Source organism: Panthera tigris, chromosome C2 (assembly GCF_018350195.1).
Source record: "Panthera tigris isolate Pti1 chromosome C2, P.tigris_Pti1_mat1.1, whole genome shotgun sequence".
NCBI lineage: Eukaryota > Metazoa > Chordata > Mammalia > Carnivora > Felidae > Panthera > Panthera tigris.
This window is the reverse complement of record NC_056668.1, coordinates 54554596-54575194: the sequence shown is the minus strand read 5'-3', so window position 1 is coordinate 54575194 and position 20599 is coordinate 54554596. Positions and strand designations below refer to the sequence as shown.

Below are 20599 nucleotides of genomic sequence, written 5' to 3'. Positions count from 1 at the left end.
GGCGCCCCTCTTATTTCTTTCTTTATAGGCCTTATCCCTTTTATTTCTTTTATCTTGTCTGATATAATATTAGATATAAGTGCTATTAGCAGAGAGAGAGCTTTCAAAATTTACATTTGACCATTAAGTATGATGTTAACTTTGACTTTTATAACTATCCTTTACTGGGTTGGGGAGCTTCCCTTTTGTTCCTAGTTTGCTGAGAGTTATTATTATGCATGGATGGTCAATTTTTTCAAATGATTTTTTTAAAATGATTTTTTTCTTCATTTATGAAGATGATCATAGGATTTATTTCTTTTTTTCCTCTTTTGTTATGGTGGATTATACTGATTGAGTTTTGAGTATTAAACTAACCTTGCATTTTGGATTAAATGCAAATTAATCATGATGTATTATCCTTTTTATATATTACTGGATTTGATTTGCTGGCATTTTGTTGAGAATTTTTATATCTATGTTTACAAAAAATACTTATCTGTAATTTTTCGTCTCTTTTAGGTGTCTTTGTCAGGTTTTAGTGTCATGCTATGCAGGCCTCATAAAACAAGTTGGCAGTTGCTTTCCTTTTTTTTTTTTTTTTTTTCCTGTTCTCTGGTATTTGTATAAAGTTGTTGCTATTCCTTAAATGTCTGAGAAAAGTCACTGATGTAGCTGTCTGGGTCTGGGTATTTCTTTGTGAGAAAGTTTTCAGTTGCATATGTTTACCCTAAAACCATTTTAAACTCATTTTTTCATTATACAGTTGATATATAAATACATTCTTGGGAATATTCAAATATTACAGATAAAACTAAAGTCTCCTTTAACCATTACCCCCTTAAAATTTTTAGTTCTACTTTACTGCATTTCCTCAGGGAAATGATAAGGACTGATATAGTGTCTTTGCAAGATTTGCCTGTGAGCTACTTTAAAGTAGCTCCGTCTCAATTTCCTCATCTTACTAGAGTTTTTAAGAGAGTTACATGTGATGATGTAGTGCCTGACACATACTAGACACTATTTGAATGTTAATCTTGAGGCTATTATTAGACGTAAAAAGACCTCAGACTGGATATGACTATTGGGGAACTACTACTCTATCCCCAAGGAAGGAAATAGAAAAAGGTTTCTAAGTAGCCAAAATAGAAATCACATAAAACTATGTATTTTATTTATAGGAGAGTCTGATAAATCTTTCTTTGGAACTTACATATAGTTTGTTTCAGAGATTATTCTAACAAGGTTGGTTAAACAGATTGTTCACCCACAGCAGATTAGAAGCAGGAAATCTCCTGTAGCATCCATGCTGTAGCAAAACAACCAAGCTAAGAAACATTAATTTTTATGTGCAGACTTGAATTGAAAGTTGTCAGTTGCTTGTGCTCCTTATTGAAATTGGGTGACAAAGCAAGGAAATGAAAGAAGTAGCTCAGTGTAATGGAAAATCTGTAAGTGAGAGAAAGGACATTTGGTTTCCTATTCATTTTGTAATTGACATGGTAAAAATCATACAACATCAATTTGTTACCCAATCTGTGAAATGGAGGTACAGGATTTCTTCCCCAGAGTGATCTCGAAAATCCACAGAGAAAATGAATTCAGAGTTGAAACAGAGGCCTAATGAGAAAAATGCGGTGAGGTATCTTAAATGGAGGGAGCCCAAAGTGTCTGTGCGTATATGCAAAAGCCCATAGAAACCCTCGTAACTATTTTTATATTTACTAGAACAAAAGTGAAAAACAGAACATTCCATTAGTAATTATTCATAACAGAATTGGGGAAGAACCAGTGAGAATAGAAGGAAAAGGTAGGGTAGATTGCAGAAGTAACGTTTTTGTGATGGAGAGCGATTCAGAATACATGAGAATCCTGACACACCGCTCCTGCTCTCGGGGGCCGCAGCCATGGTGCCACTAGAGCCGGGACCTTGAGCCTCAGCTGTGCTGGAGCACAGACTTCTGAGCCCAGGAAAAGACATCAAAGGTGCCTTCCTCAGCTTTTTTGTGTCAAGAGTCCTTTGGCACTCTGCCTCTCCACACATAAAGAAGTTCAAACTTGGGGAAGAAACTTTGACATTTCACAAGTTGTAAATTAGTGAAATGTACACACAGATAAAAGTTGCATTTGCCATCCCTAGCTGGTGGTTCAGTCTCTATCTCAGCAGCCATTTCAGAGAAGAGCTTTACGCATTGAGTTGGAGACCCAGACAAAGAAACAAAGAGTCTGGGAATATGCAAAGGAAATCATTCAGGTGCTGTTGAAGTAAAACCCAGAGATCTATATAGTCTTGCCAGTCACCTTCGTGGCTGCAACCAAATCTCCTACATTTTGATTTTATGGTATCCTGTGACTCGCCATCTGCAAGGATGTCATCGTAATTCTCCGGGCTTTGAAAAAGGGAGATGCATAATTTGGCAGTAAAGAATTTGTAGTGGGGAGGAGGTTATGGTTACCACAGTACCTTTGTGTCTGCCTCACAAGTGACAGAAGTATATGAGATTTTATGTGAAGGGATTTTAAAAAATAGAAAGTCTAAAGAAATTATATGTTGCAGCATTATTAGTTTTCTCATTTCCTCAGAGAGGGTAAATGTGCTGGATTAGTGAAAAGCTCAACTTCAATAGAAAGGAGAAACGAGCTTAATAACACACTTAGAGCGCTTCGGAACAGGTGACCAGTAAACTCCAGCAGCCCAGGTGGTCCCACTTGATATATAACAAAAAGAACTACTGGTTTGCCTTAGGTACTCTTCTGTAGTTCATTTTATCACAAAGAAAAGCAGTATATAGTGATGAAATTTGAAGTGGGGTTCGTGAGCACATGGCTAAGAATTCTTGAGACGTTTTTGTTGCAAAAAGGTGATTTTATAGCACGGGAACTGGACCCATGGGCAGAAAACTGCACCGGGATTGTGAGGAGTGACTGAATACATACTTTTAAGTTTGTGGAGGGAGGGGGATAGAGATAACAACATAGTTTTCTAAGGAATCTCTATATGCTGAAAGCAGGGCTTTACAGGACCCTGGAGATGCAGCTATGGTAAGATAAGGTTGCTTTTAGTTTTTAATGAAATGTAAACACTAAGGCATTAAGGCAGCCATAAACTCCTTGAGGAATGTTACACGCCGCATGTCTCTGGTATCTGTCTGGGATGCAAGCTGTAGGAGATTTAATTTAAACTACATTTTTCTTGCCTTTGTTTCCCTCATCACATGGTATGTGGAAATTCACTGGTTTGGGAGTGCTTTCCATTTTCCAGACATGAAACTTTGGAAAGGTTATTTAACTTACCTGATTCTTGGTTTTCCTCCTATACAAATGTATATATAGTCAGTTTTTCTGTATCGGAAATACGCCCAAATGACAGTGGTTTACGGTAATAATAATACATTTACGCTCACTCAAGATGCACGTCTGCTCACGTGTGGCTCAGCTGTGGGTCTACTCCTGCTGTGTGCCGTGTTTCTTATTCCCAGACCCAGGCTGGAAAGCATAACCCCTCTGTGGGGTATGTCTATTATCATGGCTGAAATAAAGGGTAAGAGAGCTGATGGATGCCTCTTACAGCATCTGCACAGTCCTGGCATAGGCCATGTCCACCACTGTCGCATTGGCCAATGAGAATCACACGGCTAAGGTCAGCATCAGTGGAGCAGGGTGGTATACAACCAGCCAGCAAATCACAGAACGCTCTTACAGGGAAGCAGAGAAGTGAAAAAGAAGGGATGAGAAATCTACTCAGCACTCCAAACCTGTGTGAGTCTCAAATAAGGAAAGGCATACACCAGTGCACTGTGACCTAATGGATGCACTACCAGTGTAAGAATTGCTATCATTTTGAACAGTTTCTTTTACTGTTTTATTTTGAGGATCAAGTCCTTACATACCATTTAAAACCCATCAGGTCTTCATTCTTACCACAAGCCTTTGTAAACTTTCTAACCATCACAGTTGTAGTTTTTTTAAAGCTACATATTTGTTTTTTTATATTTGTGATTTTAAAATGTTACACTTATATTTTCTGCTATCTTAAACCCCTTTCAAGACCTTCTTGGATATCCAGGAGGTTTTTGACTTTATTTTTCCCTGATGATTAAAAATTGTCTTGTAGGAAATTTGGAAAACTTTGGAAGGATAAAGAAAAAATCATAAACATCAATATTCATATTCCTGGCCTAACACACACACATACAAATATACACAAATATTAATTTTTACTAAATTGGACACCTAACAGTGTATTCTGTGGGGAATGTTTTTCCACTTTACTATATGTAGCTAGCATGCATTTTTGCTGAGTAAATTTTTTTGAAAACATGAACTTAACATTTCAGTATACAATACATATATAATTACGAAGCCCAATAATATATCAAACACTCATGAACCCACTACTCAGTTTGAGCACTAGACTGTTACAACGCCCTTGAAGCACCTGTGTTCCTCTGCTGCTGCCCTTTCCCTCCCATGGGTAACCACTGTCCTCAAGCTTGTGTCTTGTGTATTGTCATTAGCTGCTGCTTCCTCTTCCTCTTCTTCTTTCTCTTCCTTTTTTAAGTGTTTTCACGTAAGTGTACATCTGCACACAGTGTATCACTGAACTTTGCTGCATGTTGAGCTTTATAAAAATGATATCATATGGCATGATTTTTCCTTTACAAAAATTACAAAATTAGTTTAAATTGTCTTCTGCTGGCAAATATGTAGAAAGTTAAATATTTAGGGAGCTGTTTTACAAAGAACTTACATATCCATCTTTGTGTGCATCCCCAGTTATTTCTTTGAGAATAATTTCTAGAGGTGAAGTTGCCGGGTTAAAAGGTTAGAACATTTGTAAGGCTTTTTTTATGACTGAACATCAGGAAATGTGTCCATCTAGATTTTAATAAAACGAACATTCACATTTGTGTGGCAGATAATGATAAATCATTACTAGCTTCCCACTTTAAAAGGCAGTAAGAATACACAAATGCCCCAGTGACTTATCATATTAAAAAGTCCATTTTGACTCCCCGAAATCTACTCTGTTCTTATCACACTGTATTATTACCATTCTCTTAGTTCCTAAGGCTGGAAACCTTAAAGACACCTTCTGGCTACTACCCCACCCCCACTTTAGCCACCACACACTTGCCCTGAGTCCTCAATTCCTGCTAGTTCTGTCTCTACCACGTCCCTTGAATTCATCCCTCCCCTTTCATTCTTACAGGCACTGCTTTACCGCAAACCTTGCTAACCTGTCACGTGGACCATTACATGGCCTCTTAACTGGTTGCCTTCTTGCCTTCAGTCTCTTGCCTGTCTAACCAGTCCTTCCCTCTGTTATTTTTTTTCTCAAAACACAAACCTGTCTTTAAAACTGAGACCAAAAATCTTTAATAACTCTTCATTGTCCACATGATAAAATCCACACTCCTCAGTTAAAGCCCTCGATCTAACTTAACCTACTCTCCAGCTTTGCTTCCTCATGATTCATCCTCCCCACCCCACACCACCCCACCCCACCCCACCCCAAGAACTTTGTGTTTTATACTCTAGCCAGTCTGGGCTACTTATTCCCTATTTATTTTCCTGTTTTTTCTTGTTACTCCCTCAACTTAAAATACCCTTTCTCTCCCACCCCTTTCCAGCCTTTTGAAATGCTACCCATGCTTCAAGGTTCCACTGAAATGCCAGCTCCTCCATGGAGTTAACATCAGTGTAAATCATCGTAGTTCTCCATACATGACCAGGCATGTTTGTTTCTCTCAAAATACTTTGTCAGAACAGGACATTTGCTGGGTAAAAAAAGAATGCTGAGTAGAAAAGGCAGAACACAAACTATATGAAACACATCAATTACTATAAATAATATTATATATGTAAGTATATGTAGGTAGATATGTGTTTATACATATACATACGTGTCTACCAGGACTGTAGGAATACTTAAGCTTGGCGTTTATTAAGCTTACGAATTTTTTTTTGGAATCAGGCAGGATGAGTACTTTTTAAGAAAAATTACTAATATAATTTTAACTTCTTAGGTTCATTTTCTTTCATAAGGATGCTTGCTTGGGCTTAAACAGGTTTCCATTTTGAGGCTGAAGCATCTTTGGTCCAGTGCAGCAGGCCAGGCAGTGTCGTCTCCTCCCTGTTCCACTGTTGACTGGCTGAGTTGGAGAGGCCTGTTTCCTTGCCAAATCTGTCTAGTCATAGTCACGGGTGATGAACAGTCCCCTCAACTGTAAAATGAAAACGTTGCACCAGATGACTGTTAAATGGATGAGTAGATGATCTTTAAGGTCCTTTCCGGCTCTCATAGTCTGAGATATTTTTTGCTCATGAGATAGAAAAATGCTTAAGGACAAAAGAAAGTGCTGATTTGTTCTCCACTGTAGCACCCTCACTGGTGTCAAGTAGCCAGTTGCTCCTTTGATTAACTCTGAGCTGCCAAAATGTGTTGTGTGGGAATTAATGCATTTGGCTTCTGATCCAGGTGCACCACTACCTGTGGGGCCTTGGGTGTGCCCCCTTCTGTCACTGGGCCTGTTAGTGCTTATCTGTGAAATGATGAAGGTGACACGAGATGCTCTTTGAGGTTTTCTAATATTTTGTAATTTTATAATAGGTATGTGTGAAGTATCCAAAGGTTGTTTTACCCTATAGTCACTAGCCCATGTTTCAAAGTTAAGGAATCAGTAGAACAGGACAATTCACAATATAATTTTCTCTTCACAAAATAGTGTAGATAGCAAAGTGGAGTGTCAGGGTATGCAAACAGATATGTGTAATTGAGGAATCTCCTGGTTCCATCACTTCAGCTTATACCATAGTATTTTTTCTCATGGGTGTTTCTCCAGTCTTAAAATTATTACCTTTAGTAATGTAAACAAAAAAATTTTGAAGATATCTTGTAATTGAAATACTGGCATAGATTTCAACACACTAATTTGGGTCAGCCTAGTAGTACTCCGATCTCTCTCAAAATACATGAATTCTAATAATCATTATAGATTTCCTTTTTTAAGAAAGAAAAGTCTTCCTGAAGAGGGCCCCCGCTTAATTTTCAGGGGACAAACTAATCCTTGATATATGATACTTGATTCCAGAGTTGCCTCTGGCAGTTGTTACTATTTAAACAAGTATTTCTTTTCTAGTAATTAGATTTTTTTTTTTCATTTTGATGGGTAGTCATAAATATTAACCACCAGCAGTGCAGGAATAATTTATATTCAAATTGTCAGACATCACTCTGTGAACACACAAAATAATTTACATTTATTTAGAGCCTTTTATCCTAAAGTGCTCTACACATATTCCTTTATAATCAGATTGCAAGCTATATATAGGACACTGCTACCTGAAATAGGGCAACAACCAAAGTAATTAAAATAAAGGATATGACGACAAAAAAAGTAGAGGAAAGAAGGAAATATATATTTTACTTGTTTTTATATGCTTTTGTGCCCATAGGATTGGAGAATTCATGTTGACCAAATGCACCAACATAAAAGTGGAATTGAATCTGCTCTAAAGGAGACCAAGGTATGTGAATTACTTCAGGTGAATCAATCAATGTACTTTACTCATCTGTTGAACACTTACTAAAGGAAAACGTGAAAGGAAAAAAAGACAATCCTTGCCTTAGAGGATCTTACATATTGTACCATATTACATTTCAACAGCCCTAACACTTAAACTAAAGAAAGGTAACTTTATTCAAAAGAAATATAACATATACTATATTACACATTAGAGATATATCTACTATATATATACACACTATATATATATATATATATATATATACACACACACACATATATATACACACACTATATGTATATACACATACACACACACACACACACACACACACACACATATATATATATTTCATCATTTCAACATTTCATCATTCTTTCCTCTCTGAATCCGAAAGGATAACAGAATGCCAGCCCAGCAATGCTTAGAACCTCCAACTTCCATAGGCTTGCGGCTGCTCTGGCCAGAAATAAGGACTTTTTGGAGGATGTCACAAAGAAGCAAAGTTGGAATGAGAAGTTATGGGTCCCAGGCTAGAACTATAAATTTAAAGACCTTCCTCCAACTGGAACATTCTAGTCATCTTTGAACTGTGCTACAAGAAAGTCATGCTATTCCATTACCTACTTGTGAACTATAAAGCAGATTCCACTCACGTACAATATAGATATGCATAAGGACTAATGAATTGACTAACACTACCAGGTGCCTTTTTATTTTAACATTCTGCCATGTGTGACTAAAATATTTCTCATTACAGACTTCTTTTGCTATTGAAAATTATAAGCTATCTTTTTCACAAGTGATTGAGAATTTGTGGGATGGATTGAAGGAGATTTAGCCCGTCTCATACTGTTTTTGAAAAATATATTTGTGAATTTTTTTATCTACTAAAATCCTATGGAATTTCTAGGGATTTTTGGATAAACTTCATAATGAAATTAGCAGGACTCTGGAAAAGATCGGCAGCCGAGAAAAGTACATCAACAATCAGCTTGAGCACTTGGTTCAAGAATATCGTGCAGCTCAAGCCCAACTGAGTGAGGTAACTTAGGAATGATAGATCCCCAGGGATTTATTTCAGTTGGTGACCCCAATTCCCAAACTTGATACGGCACTTTTCATTTGAGAATCGTGAAATGCTTTTCACAAATAGCAACACATGGATTCTCTGCCTACTTTAGGAAGCCACGTGAGGCAATAGGACTTGTCATCTTCATGTTACATGAAATAGAAATTATCTCCTAGAAGTCTTTAAATGTGTTTCTTCATTTGATTTCAATAAATGAAGGCATGTATTGTTGGGGAACATTACTTAGAACAGGAACAGAGTGTCAGGACACCTGGTTTTGTTTCTAAGTCTGCCGTTAATTTACCGTATGAGTAGGAGGAAAAAGAATAGTATGCATTTACATGTGTCAGAGGGAAAAGACATCCTTGCCTTAATGGCTTACAGCCACATAATAAGGAATATGAAAGCAAGACACGTTCAAAGACAAGCAGTTTAATTAATTTAATGAGCAAATTTTTTAATCCTTTCAAGGTTTTAGAATTTCCACCAAAAAAATAAAATAAAACCTTCAGCCTTTGAAAGCAGCAGTCCTTTGTACCCCAGTTGGGATCTCAAGGCTTTCCTTGGGAGTGATGCCCCTCTTTTCTGTTGTTGAAGGGAGACTAGTAAGAACACCTGCAAATGTCAGTTGAAGACATTTTTTTTTCTTTCAGCAAAAAGGGGTAGAAGAAGGAAAAAAATGGAAATAAACTTGAGATAACTTCTGTACTTTCAGAAGTTCTCAAAGACCAAACAGAAAATAATCTTCACTTTTTTATTACGTTATTTATTTAACAAATGATTCCCTGATATACACAACTACCCATGGATGTTTTTACTTCCAAAATGCTGTAAAAGTCTCTGATTAAAACCACTGTGTATCTGTCAAGCATTGATATTAAATAATTGTTAGATTAGTTCCCAAGAACATATTCCATACTGTCATACCATTTGTTAATCCTTATTAATAGCTCATCCTGATGCTCTATTATGATTGATTTTTTAGAACTGGTTTTCTCTGCATAGCATGCAAATTAGATCGACCAAGAGCTACTCTCCTAAACTGTTTGGGAATAGCCGAGGACAGTTTTTATTGTGCACCATACCCATGTGAGTTACACCATCAGTATGTGAAGGTTAAGGTCATTCATCATTTTATAGTACTTTAGTTTAAGTACATGGTGCCTATTAGGGCTATAAAATAGCTACAGTTAAATGTCACTTTCACAAATGTATTCACAAATGGGGGGGTGTCATAAAATGATACGCAGAAATTGCAAACACAAAGAGGTCATATTTAAGTAATCTGCTTCTGTCTTGAATTTGTCATTAAACAAAATGTTTTCTCCCTTAGGCAAGGGAGCGATACCAGCAGGGTAATGGCGGAGTAACGGAGAGGACCAGGCTCCTGTCTGAGGTACACACTGTGCCCTTGCCCTTTTCCCACCGTCAGCCAAGCCCTGGCTGTTCAGAGCCATTGGTAGTTTAATACTGCTACAACCATGCGTTATTTCAGTAACTGCTTCCTGTGGCTTTAAGTCCTTTCCTTTAGGAGAAAATCCCTAGTTTTCTTATCAGTGAATCCAGTGATGTATTTATGTACTACTTATTTCCATAAAATGCCTGAAGTTGTTTTATTCACTTTAACATAGAACGTGCTGATAATATTAGCACATTTATAACCCTCCTTAATCTTTTTAAAAACGTAACATTCATAATTAATATATAGAAGCATAGGTAAAGCACTGGCTTAAATGGCTTATAACAAGTTTTAATGTTAGTCTGTAAGATATAAGATTTGTTTTTAGTGATTGCTCCTGATGTGTGTGACCCTGAATATTTCTCTGCCCACAAACTGGAAGTGGCTTGTAACCTTTTCCTTCTGGGAACTTCTGAAACATTTGCATATATTATTGTATTTATTTTCACTATCTTGCAAGAGAGTAAGATCTAATATATATTCCAATTTTTTTAATGAAGAGCTGAGAGGAAAAAAAATCTTACAAGATCAGTAACCAGTGTACAAGATTATCTTTGGTTACAGTTCAGTGTAATTGTCATGGGCTTTTTCTATATAATAGAATTAAGCTCCTTTTATAGGGATTATTTGAGGCATAAATAGTTACTTTAAAATACTAAAAATATAACTTTAGAAATATTTAGACTCTAATCCTGTGGTGCCTCTAGGCAAATAAAACGTTATGTAGAAGTAAAGTGCTCACTTAATGTTAGGTAAATTAACACTTGAAGGGAGTCCAGGGAACCATTTAGTTCTTTTGCAGGAGGTAGTTATCCCCAGTTGTAACATTGCAGGTGCCTAAAAAAAATTAATTTGCTTTACTTGAATGAGCACTTGATTCCCAAGGAAGTTTTTACTCACCAGTATGATAAAAATAAAGCCTACTAAGTTACAATAAGTATGGGTTAGTTCTAGTCATTTAAAAATTTTTTGATTTTTTAAAGATAACGTACTAGATTAGAATTTTGCTAATAGAAGTTATAGTAGTATAATTTTGAGTATGACGTAGAGTACAGATAAGAGCCAATATGACAGCACGATGTGCCTCTTGGAGTTCTTGGTTTGGATAGAGCAGTTAGAATATTTTTATATGCAGCCATATGTTATAAACATTATTTTTAGTGTCCTGTACAGGAAAAAGTGGCATCTTTTCTTATAAGACTATAATATTAAGATACCTAGTAAACCTCGGAAATCCAAAATCTTCTCTGGATGTGTATACTATTTTAATTAGTAACTGATTATTAAAGACTGGCATGGTAGATGCAAGGGGATAACGGCAAACTTTACATGCCATTAATGACAACCGAACCATTTGCATTGTCACATGACAATCTGAGACAGTCATTTGGTGAAGTTAATGTTAGGAGCACTCTCAGAAGATAAAAAGCCTAGTGTGTCTGCATACTTTATCTTATTATTCTAATTATGTCCAGAAGAGTCCTAAGATCTTTATATCCCTTTACAGATGTATTATATCCAAATGTTCTTAATACATCATTCAGTAATTTTGGAGATTTTATTAAAATTCAGAGCCTATGAAGACTTTTTTTTTTTTTTTTCAATTAAAGGTTACAGAAGAACTAGAAAAAGTAAAGCAGGAAATGGAAGAAAAAGGCAGCAGCATGACTGACGGCGGTGAGTGCACACTCATCCTAAGGGGAAAATGAGCAAGACGAGAATATGTCTTCAAGAAATCTGTTTAACAAAATGGTATTAGAAAATAGGGAATCTGCTTTTTAAAGTGAATTTGAGGAGAGGTAAGTACATGGTACAGAGATGGCATCTGATAATCAGTTTTTCCTTATAAATCAGCTGAAAAGAGTCATTTTTTTTTTACTCTCATTTAAGATTTTTTGATTCAAACTATACTGATTCAGAGATAGAGTGGGGAATATTTAGTAATACTTTGTTATTCCAGTTTTTAGAAAATAATATTTTCTGTTTTCATCAAATGAGCTTCATTATTCCATTTTATGTACAAAAGAGCACTAAGTGCGTGCCCACACGGCATGGAGGCAGGGATGGGACGACCTTTGTTTTTCTTCCTCTCCCCCTAGTAGACCTGACTGGGCAGGGGTCAAATAGAGAAGAATTAATAATCCTCTACTAATCATGCTCCATCATGAGCTAGTGACTTTGACATGGCCCTGGGTGATTGCCTAAGGCCCTTCTGTGCTCTAGAAAGATTTTCTAGAGCTCTGATTGTATATACTGAGGGATCCTTTAAAAGGGGATGTATGAAGATTTTGCTATGTTTGAATGAGCCCATTATCTGTGTCTCACAGGTAATTCTTTCTTTTTTCTCCAGTTGTATCTGTTTTCCTTCAGACAAATATTCTAGCCCATAAAAAATATTAAAAGACATCCTCAAATACCCTTTTAACAACTCTTCCCCTAGAAAAGAAAGGAAATTCAGCCGTAGCACATCAAATGCTGCATCATTTCCCATCCTAAAAATCTCAGGTGTTTAAAATACCACCGCAAAACTGTGTGAATGCCAGTACGTTGTTGGCTGTGTTTTTAACCCCATTTTTGTCTTCAGACAAAGTGAGGAAAATGTCATACAATTCTGTAATACACTGATACTCCAGATATACATTTTTATTGCATGTTATTTTCATTCTGCAGCTCCCTTGGTGAAGATTAAACAGAGTTTAACAAAGCTGAAGCAAGAAACTGTTCAGATGGACATCAGAATTGGTGTTGTAGAACACACATTACTCCAATCAAAACTGAAAGAGAAATCTAACATGACTAGGGACATGCATGCGACAGTCATTCCAGAATCTGCAGTAGGCTCTTATTAAAATACACTGTTTTTCATGCTTCTGATTAGTTGTTTTTTTATATCAAAGTATATTTCACGTTGCATAGATTTTCAAAACACAAAGCACGTTCAGTGGGTGTTTTTTTACATATATACACATACCTATTGTATCGTGATAATGGATGGTTAAAGCCTTTAAATTGAATATAATGTGATTAAAAATTCTCACTTTGAAAGAAACTTTCACTAATCACTACATATGTTAAAGCCCCCACCTGGTGGCATGTTTTTCTTACTGTTCCTTATGTAAGCCAATGTCCATGACCCATGCCTTCTGTAGTGCGGCTGCTGCTGACACCACATGGACCTTTGACACGAGCCTGGCACCTTCAGTTTGGTCCACCTCTGCAGTGACCACAGTTGCCTCTGTGCCCAGTGGCAGCTAATGATGGCTGGGGATTCTTTTTTAAGAACCCAGACTACCCTTGCCTCAGCTTTATGGTTACCTAAAATCACATTTCTTTTAAAAAGCATATGAAAAACCTTCAGTGTACTTATTAACATTTGAAGCTTATTATCTATCATGAGTATGTCATGACTAAAACGATTTTGTATCTTCTCTGATCTAAGGTCACCTAATAAACATTTCAGGCATGTTTGACTCTGTAGTAACAAAAAAAAGTATATACGTGTCTCAGTTTCAGTTTTTTCTGTGGTATCGGCTATACTAAAGAATCATTTATAGCAGAATGGGAGACAGCAAGACACGTGAAGATCAGCCTCCCAGTGTCAGTGATTTTTCCTTCCACATCTTACTGAGCAAAATTCTACTCTGGGACTGCTAAATTGCTAAAATAAGCAATACTAGCATGACCAGACTTAACATCTGGGGGAAACTGGTGAGGAGAGCACAAACCAGAAGATAGCCTGCATTTATGTTTTAAAAAGAAGAAAAGAAAATCTGGTGAATTTTGATAAGAGTACTATATTTGTATAGGACAACAAAAATAATAAAATCCCCTTTTCGATTTTTATCGTAATATTTGTCTCCCCAATTTTTTGTCTTAGTCTTTACTTTATTAGGTAACACACACACACACACGCAAATATTTTTCTTCATACTCTTCTTGAGTTTAAGTTTAGTTAAAAGAAAAGGAGTATGTATAAACTTTTCTATGACCCAAGAGGGTGATAATCAATACAATGACAAAGAAGTCAGTTCATTTAGTTTGGGATAATAGGCAGTTTGAAAAACTCCAAAATTTTCCTTCCCTTATTTTATGGTTATTGAGTGGGGCCTAGAAGAAAGAGGGAAACCCAAACTTTGGTCCCACAAGCTAACACTGAGTCCCTTGGAACTTACTCGCATAGGTACTGTCATGGCTGCACAGTTTTTTGATGAATTCAATCAATGCAGAGAATCCTTCTGAATAAATCAGAGCTCTCCATAAAATATACTTTTGCTCAGAAGCAAAGTACACTCTTCACTTTGTGTAAACATGCAGTAATCTAAGAACTCTTCCAATAAGTAGTGTGAGCAACCTATTTTTATTTCTTCTCTGAAATAATCCAGTTTACTCCATTTGAGCTGGTTACTCCTCCTCTGTGTTCTCATAGAACACTGAATACCTCTGATACAGAATTGGTTGTATTGCATTGGGATTATCTATTGTCTTCTACCCTAATAGTCCGAGCTGCTTGAGGAGAGGGAGAATGTCTTTTTCATTTCCATAATTCTACTCAAGTACCTAGCACACGGAGCACAGGTTAGTAAAGGAATGGGTGGATGACAGGCATTACCCAGTGCCAGAATGTCTCATAGTTCCTATTCCACAACATGGCAAATTTAATGACTTTAAGCCTATGAGTTTTGACACAGTTTTGAGATAGTAACTGTAAATGATGGGGTTTTTTTACCCTGTGGTATTGGAGTGGAGTTGGAAGCATCAGTATGGACTCATGGTTTTTTAATACATACAGATTAACAAATATATAAATATATAGAAACACATGTGTACATATATGCATGCATTTACGATTTCTGTGTCTAAGAGGGCCTAGAATCAGTGACAGCTCAGTAACAGAATGTTTCACTCAGATCTTGGTTTTTAATTTTTCTACTGAAAAAAAAACCAAAAACAGCCTTCTTAGAAAAACTAAGACTTCTGGGCTGGGGCAGGGAAAGCACAATATGAATCGGGAATGTTTCGTTCTGCCAGAAAGTAAAGAAGGGCTCAAAGAATGATGGGAAAATGGCTAAAGGACACAGATTGAGGGGTGTCCTACCAGCCAATCTTGGACAACTGGACATTAAATAATGATAGTAATGAACTCTAGCCCACAGAATAAAACAAGAAATCGTGAGTCCATTCAGATAGGAATTATGAAAATTAAGGAAACCTCACTTAAAATGGAATCAGAAAGCCCTGAAGGGGGGAGCTCTCATGCACATCCCACTTGTTGCACCTGCATGACCAGCAGAGAGAAGGAAGATAAGAATTATCTTGACAAGGAAAGACATTTTTTTCACACAGGAATTTCATTTTCTGCTTTTAAGAAAAAAAAAAGGAAAATCTCTCCCGGCCCAGCAACAAAGCACTAACCATTGCTTGCAGCCAGTGAGAAACTGCCACAACCTTAAACTGTTGCTCTTTGCAATGAACTTTTGTTCAAAACAACCCTCCCCAATTTCCTCCTAACCTAGTAAAAGCTGACTTTCCCTTTGTCTCTTCAGATTTGCCTGTGGTTCACCATAGCTTGCATGTCCCATATTGCAATTCCCCTGCTATTTCCAAATACACTCATTTTTCTAGTAATATAAGTGGGTATTTTATTTTTAATGTTGACAAAATGAATAAATCAATAGAAGAAGAGAGGTCTTCCTTACAACAGAATGATAGCTAATGTAAAAAGAATATTACATTTAGAAATTGCCATCTAGCGATTACCATAGTAATTGTTTCAGGCAAGAATCATCAAAGGATATGTGAAAGTATTTCAATCTAAAATGGAACCAGAAGGGGGTACCTGGGTGGCTTAGTTAAGCTTCTGACTCTTGGTATTGGCTCAGGTTATGATCTGAGGTTGGTGAAATCAAACCCTCAGGTTGGGCTCTGCACTGACAGCATGGAGCCTGCTTGGGATTCTCTCCCTCTCTGTCTGCCCCTCCCCCCCCCCCCACTTATGCACAGGCACTCTAAATAAATAAATAAATAAAGCCAGAGGATATGAAACGGGACTCTCACTTATGCTATGCACCCTCAGAACATAATTTAAGAACTGAGAGAATGATTTCTCCTAAATGCCTGATTTATAGAAGACCCAGATTTAGGGCAGCTGGGCAGCTCAGTTGGTTAAGTGTCTGACTTTGGCTCAGGTCATGATCTCACAGTTTGTGGATTCGAGCCCCACATCAGGCTCTGTGCTGACAGCTCAGAGCCTGGAGCCTGCTTCAGATTCTGTGTCTCCTTCTTTCCCTGCCCCTCCCACACTCGTGCTCTGTCTCTGTCTCTCTCTCAAAAATGAATAAACGTTAAAAAATTTAGAAGACCCAGTCTTATCTCCTGAACAGTGAACATATGCCAAGAGTCTCTCCCCATCCTTAAGCCAGTGAACTGATTGCTCAGATTCTGGCCTTCCCGTCTGTGCACTCCTTGTTCAAAAATACAGCCCTCCCTGAACTCTCAACAGATTCACCTGTAGCTTGCATGTGTGTCCTGAATTGTAGTTCCTCTGCTATTCCTGAATAAACTCAATTTATGGTAATTTGAGTTTGCTTCAGTTTACCTCTTTATTTAAGTTGACAAAAGCTAAAACCACTAGGTAAAAGTTTAATGAAAATCTGGATATTTGCATAGTCTCAAACTATTCCACAAAGAAAAAAATGGTAACGTTACAAAAGAAAAACCCTAGCAGACGCCACTTTAAGTGATCAAAAGTTAACATCAGTAGTAGTGGAACAAATAGACACCAGGTGTCTCCTGAAAAGGGCACACACTTATGTGATTCCTTCTGAAAATGCATGACTTGAATCTAATCATGAGGAAACATCAGAGGAATCCAGTGGAGGGACATTGTACAAAATGGCCTATATTCTTCAAAAATGATAAGGTCATGAAAAACAAGAAAGACTGAGAAACTGCTCCAAATTAGACAAAAGAGACATACTTGTATGCAACAAACCATTCCAGTTTGGATTCCTGGACCAGAAAAAACATTTTGTAAAATGACAGGTAAAATTTGAATAAACTCTGTAGATTGGATAATAGTATCAAATTAATGTTAACGTTTTCATATTTGTACTATGGTTATGTAAGGGAATATCCTTGTTTTTACCAATATATAGAAGTATTTGGAGGTAAAGGTGCATCCTGTCAGCAACTTGCTCTCAAATGATTCAGAGAAAAAAAAGTGTAAATGTATGTGTGCTTTTGTATATTCACATATATATGAATAGAAGGAGGGTGATAAAGAAAATGGGTGAGTTGTTAACATTTTGGAAGTCTGAGGGAAGGGCATATAGAAATTCATTGTATTTTTTTAGGAGGTGCAGCTTTTTATTGAAGTATAATTAACATATAGTGTTATGTTAGTTTCAGGTGTACGATATAATGATTCAACAATTATATACATTACTCAGTGCTCATGGAGATAAGTGTACTCTTAATCCCATTTATCTATCTTACCCGTCACCTCTCTCTGTGCCCCCGTTGGCAACTACCAGTTTGTTCTCTGTATTTAAGACCCTGTTTTTTAGCCAGTCTCTTCTTTGTTTGTTTTGTTATTGTTGTTTCTTAAATTGCACATATGAGTGAAATCCTAGGTATCTGTCTTTCTCTATCTGACTTATTTCATTTAGCATAATACCCTCTAGGTCCATCCATGTTGTTGCAAATGGCAGGATCTCATTCTTTTTTATGACTGAGTAATATTCCATTGTGTGTATATATACACACACACACGTGTGTGTGTGTGTGTATAGATATAGATTCTACATCTTCTCTATCCATTCATTTATCTGTGGATACTTGGGTTGCTTTCATATCTTGCCTATTGTAAATAATGTTGCAGTAAACATAGGGGTGCATATATCTTTTTTTGTTTGTTTGAATTAGTGTTTTCCTATTCTTTGGGTGAATATCCAGTAGTGGAATTACTGAGTCATATGGTAACCCTGTTTTTTATTTTTTGAGGACCTTCCATACTGTTTTCCACAGTAGCTGCACCAGCTTGCATTCCCACCAACAGTACACGAGTATTACTTTTTCTCCACATCTTCACTGACGCTTATTATTTCATGTGTTTTTTATTTTAGCCATTCTGACAGGTGTAAGGTGGTATCTACCTCATTTGCATTTCTATGGTAATTAGTGATGTTAAGCATCTTTTCTTATGTCTTTTGGCCACCTGTATGTCTCCTTTGAAAAGATGTCTACTTAGGTCCTCTGCCCATTTTTAATCAGATTATTTGGGGGGGGGGGTTGATGTTGAATTGTTTAAGTTCTTTATATACTTTGGATATTAAACCCTTTCCATTGTATTTTTTTACCAATTTTTCTATAAAGCTGAAGTTATTTTAAAATATAAAGCTTAAGAAATGATGGTTCTTGGAGATTATATGCTCTATATAGAAGTTAGCCTGTCTCTGAATCAAATAGAAAATCAACTTGTTAAAATAATATGAACTCCCCAATAAAATTATATGGCCCACTGAACACATCTTATATCTTCATAATCATTGATTCATAGGGAATAGTTTTTGACAATTCTAAGGAAGTTTTTTCTCCTGCCCTCTAGCTAATCTAGGTCAGCATTTCCCATGAGTTTTACACAAAAACAAATTTCTGTAACCAGTAAATTTGAAAATGTTAAAAACGAGTTTCATTTTCTTTAGAACTTCTCATCTGCATTGTGAATCTGCAAATAGCAAATATAGTTCCATTATTATTTTTTTTTAATATGTAATCACCTTTGCATCCAAGAACATTCTTTGAGTGCAGATTTAGGTAAATGAGCACGTGAAAATCAGTATACAAATTTAAGATTATTTTCAACCTTTTGTTAGGAAGACGAGTTCGCAACTCTCCTGCGTGGATGGTAACATGTATGCAATGCTCATCGAATCTCAGTGGACTTTGAGGATTTGGGAGACTTTATAGAGAACTAGGATTACATGGCCAAATGTTTTTCTTCTTAAAACTCTTCTATGCTGGCCAAAACAGCTTTTTGTTTTTCCTTTAAAGCAGTCTTTAATAACAACATAATTATAGTAGTTAGAATGTACTGCTCTATTTTGTGGTCAAATAGTAACCATTATCATAGCTTTACCTTTTTCAAAACAATGTGCCTAACAACCAAGTCTAAATCCTAAAACTTTATATTTTAAAAGGAGAAATGGCATTTTAAAGAGTGAAAACAATTTGGATTCACTGGTTTGTTTGTTTGTTTGTTTTGACAAAACTTTTTTTTTAAATACAGGAGAGAGGAGAATAAGAACCGGGTTCATCTAAATGTGTCCTAAATAATGTGTCCCAAGTGTTAGATTTACATATTTGTGCACATTTGATACAGACATGCAAAGTTCAAATTTGTGATTCACTGACTCACCATCAGCACCTTATTTCAGGGCTGTGTTGGGCCCCTCCATACTTTGTCCTTGTACTGCTTCATACTGCAAGGACCCTTTCCAGTTGACCATCAGTACCCCAGAATCCATCACCTGCTCCTTCCCATCCCCTACTTGAGATGCTACTGGAGAGGCCCCAAGCTCCTGTGCATAGCCCCATCTCTATGGGTCAGAGTTAACAACTAGTTACAACTTTCTTACCCTGCAAAACATTCTCTAGGCTAGCAACCTCTGAAGTTTCTGACTCTGCTTGGACATCAAAATCAAATAGACAACTTAAAAAAAAATTCCCAGCCCTCTTACCCCTCAATCTTACTTGATAGTTCTTTGATAGTTCTTGGGTGGGACTGAGAAGTCAGATATATTAAAAAGCTCCTCAGATGACTGTGAGGGGTACCTGGGTGGCTCAGTTGGTTAAGCACCTGACTTCAGCTCAGGTTCTGATCTCATGATTCATGAGTTTGAGCCCTGCATCAGACTCTGCTGTCAGCTTCAGACCCTCTGACTTCCTCTCTCTCTGTCCCTCTGCCCTCTCTCTCTCTCAAAAATAGACATTTTAGGGGCACCTGGGTGGCTCAGTCGGTTGAGCGTCTGACTTCAGCTCAGGTCATGATCTCACAGCTTGTGAGTTCAAGCCCCGCGTCAGGCTCTGTGCTGACAGCTCGGAGCCTGGAGCCTGCTTCAGATTCTGTGTCTCCCCCTCTCTCTCCCCCAACCCACTTGCATTCTGTCTCTGTCTCTCTCAAAAATAAATAAACATTAAAAATTTTTTAAAAATACAAAAAAATAAACATTTTAAAGAAAAAGAAAAAGCTCCTCAGATGACTCTGATGCAGCTAATCAAAGAACTACTTTGGGGAGCTATCACTGCAAAAATTGTCCCTGCCTACAAGTAAACAGATAAAGCATCTTAGGTCTGAAGAGCTCTTTAAAAGAGATCTAAGCTAGTGTTTTCTTTTCTTTTCTTTTCTTTTCTTTTCTTTTCTTTTCTTTTCTTTTCTTTTCTTTTCTTTTTTTAATGTTTAGTTTTGAGAGAGAGATTGCATGTGCAAGTTGGGGAGGGGCAGAGAGAGAAGGAGGCAGAGGATCCAAAGCAGGTTCTGTGCTGAGAATGGAGAGCCCGAT

At 36.9% G+C, this 20599-nt stretch overlaps 2 protein-coding genes across 3 annotated transcripts in view; one reads left to right on the top strand and one right to left on the bottom strand.

Annotated features, from left to right (window-relative positions):
- IFT57 (intraflagellar transport 57) overlaps positions 1-12911 on the top strand; it is a 52085-nt gene extending 39174 nt beyond the window's left edge. The window contains exons 7-11 of the mRNA XM_007098584.3: positions 7438-7509; positions 8423-8554; positions 9915-9977; positions 11651-11717; positions 12711-12911. Coding sequence (XP_007098646.2) covers positions 7438-7509; positions 8423-8554; positions 9915-9977; positions 11651-11717; positions 12711-12889 — 513 coding nt within the window. The 3' untranslated portion in view covers positions 12890-12911. The remainder of the gene's footprint in view (positions 1-7437; positions 7510-8422; positions 8555-9914; positions 9978-11650; positions 11718-12710) is intronic.
- Positions 5955-20599, bottom strand: part of LOC107181218 (basic proline-rich protein-like) — an 84440-nt gene continuing 69795 nt past the window's right edge. For both annotated transcript variants that reach the window (XR_006222075.1, XR_006222077.1), the window contains exon 4: positions 5955-6206. The gene's annotated coding sequence lies outside the window, so the exon portion shown is untranslated. The remainder of the gene's footprint in view (positions 6207-20599) is intronic.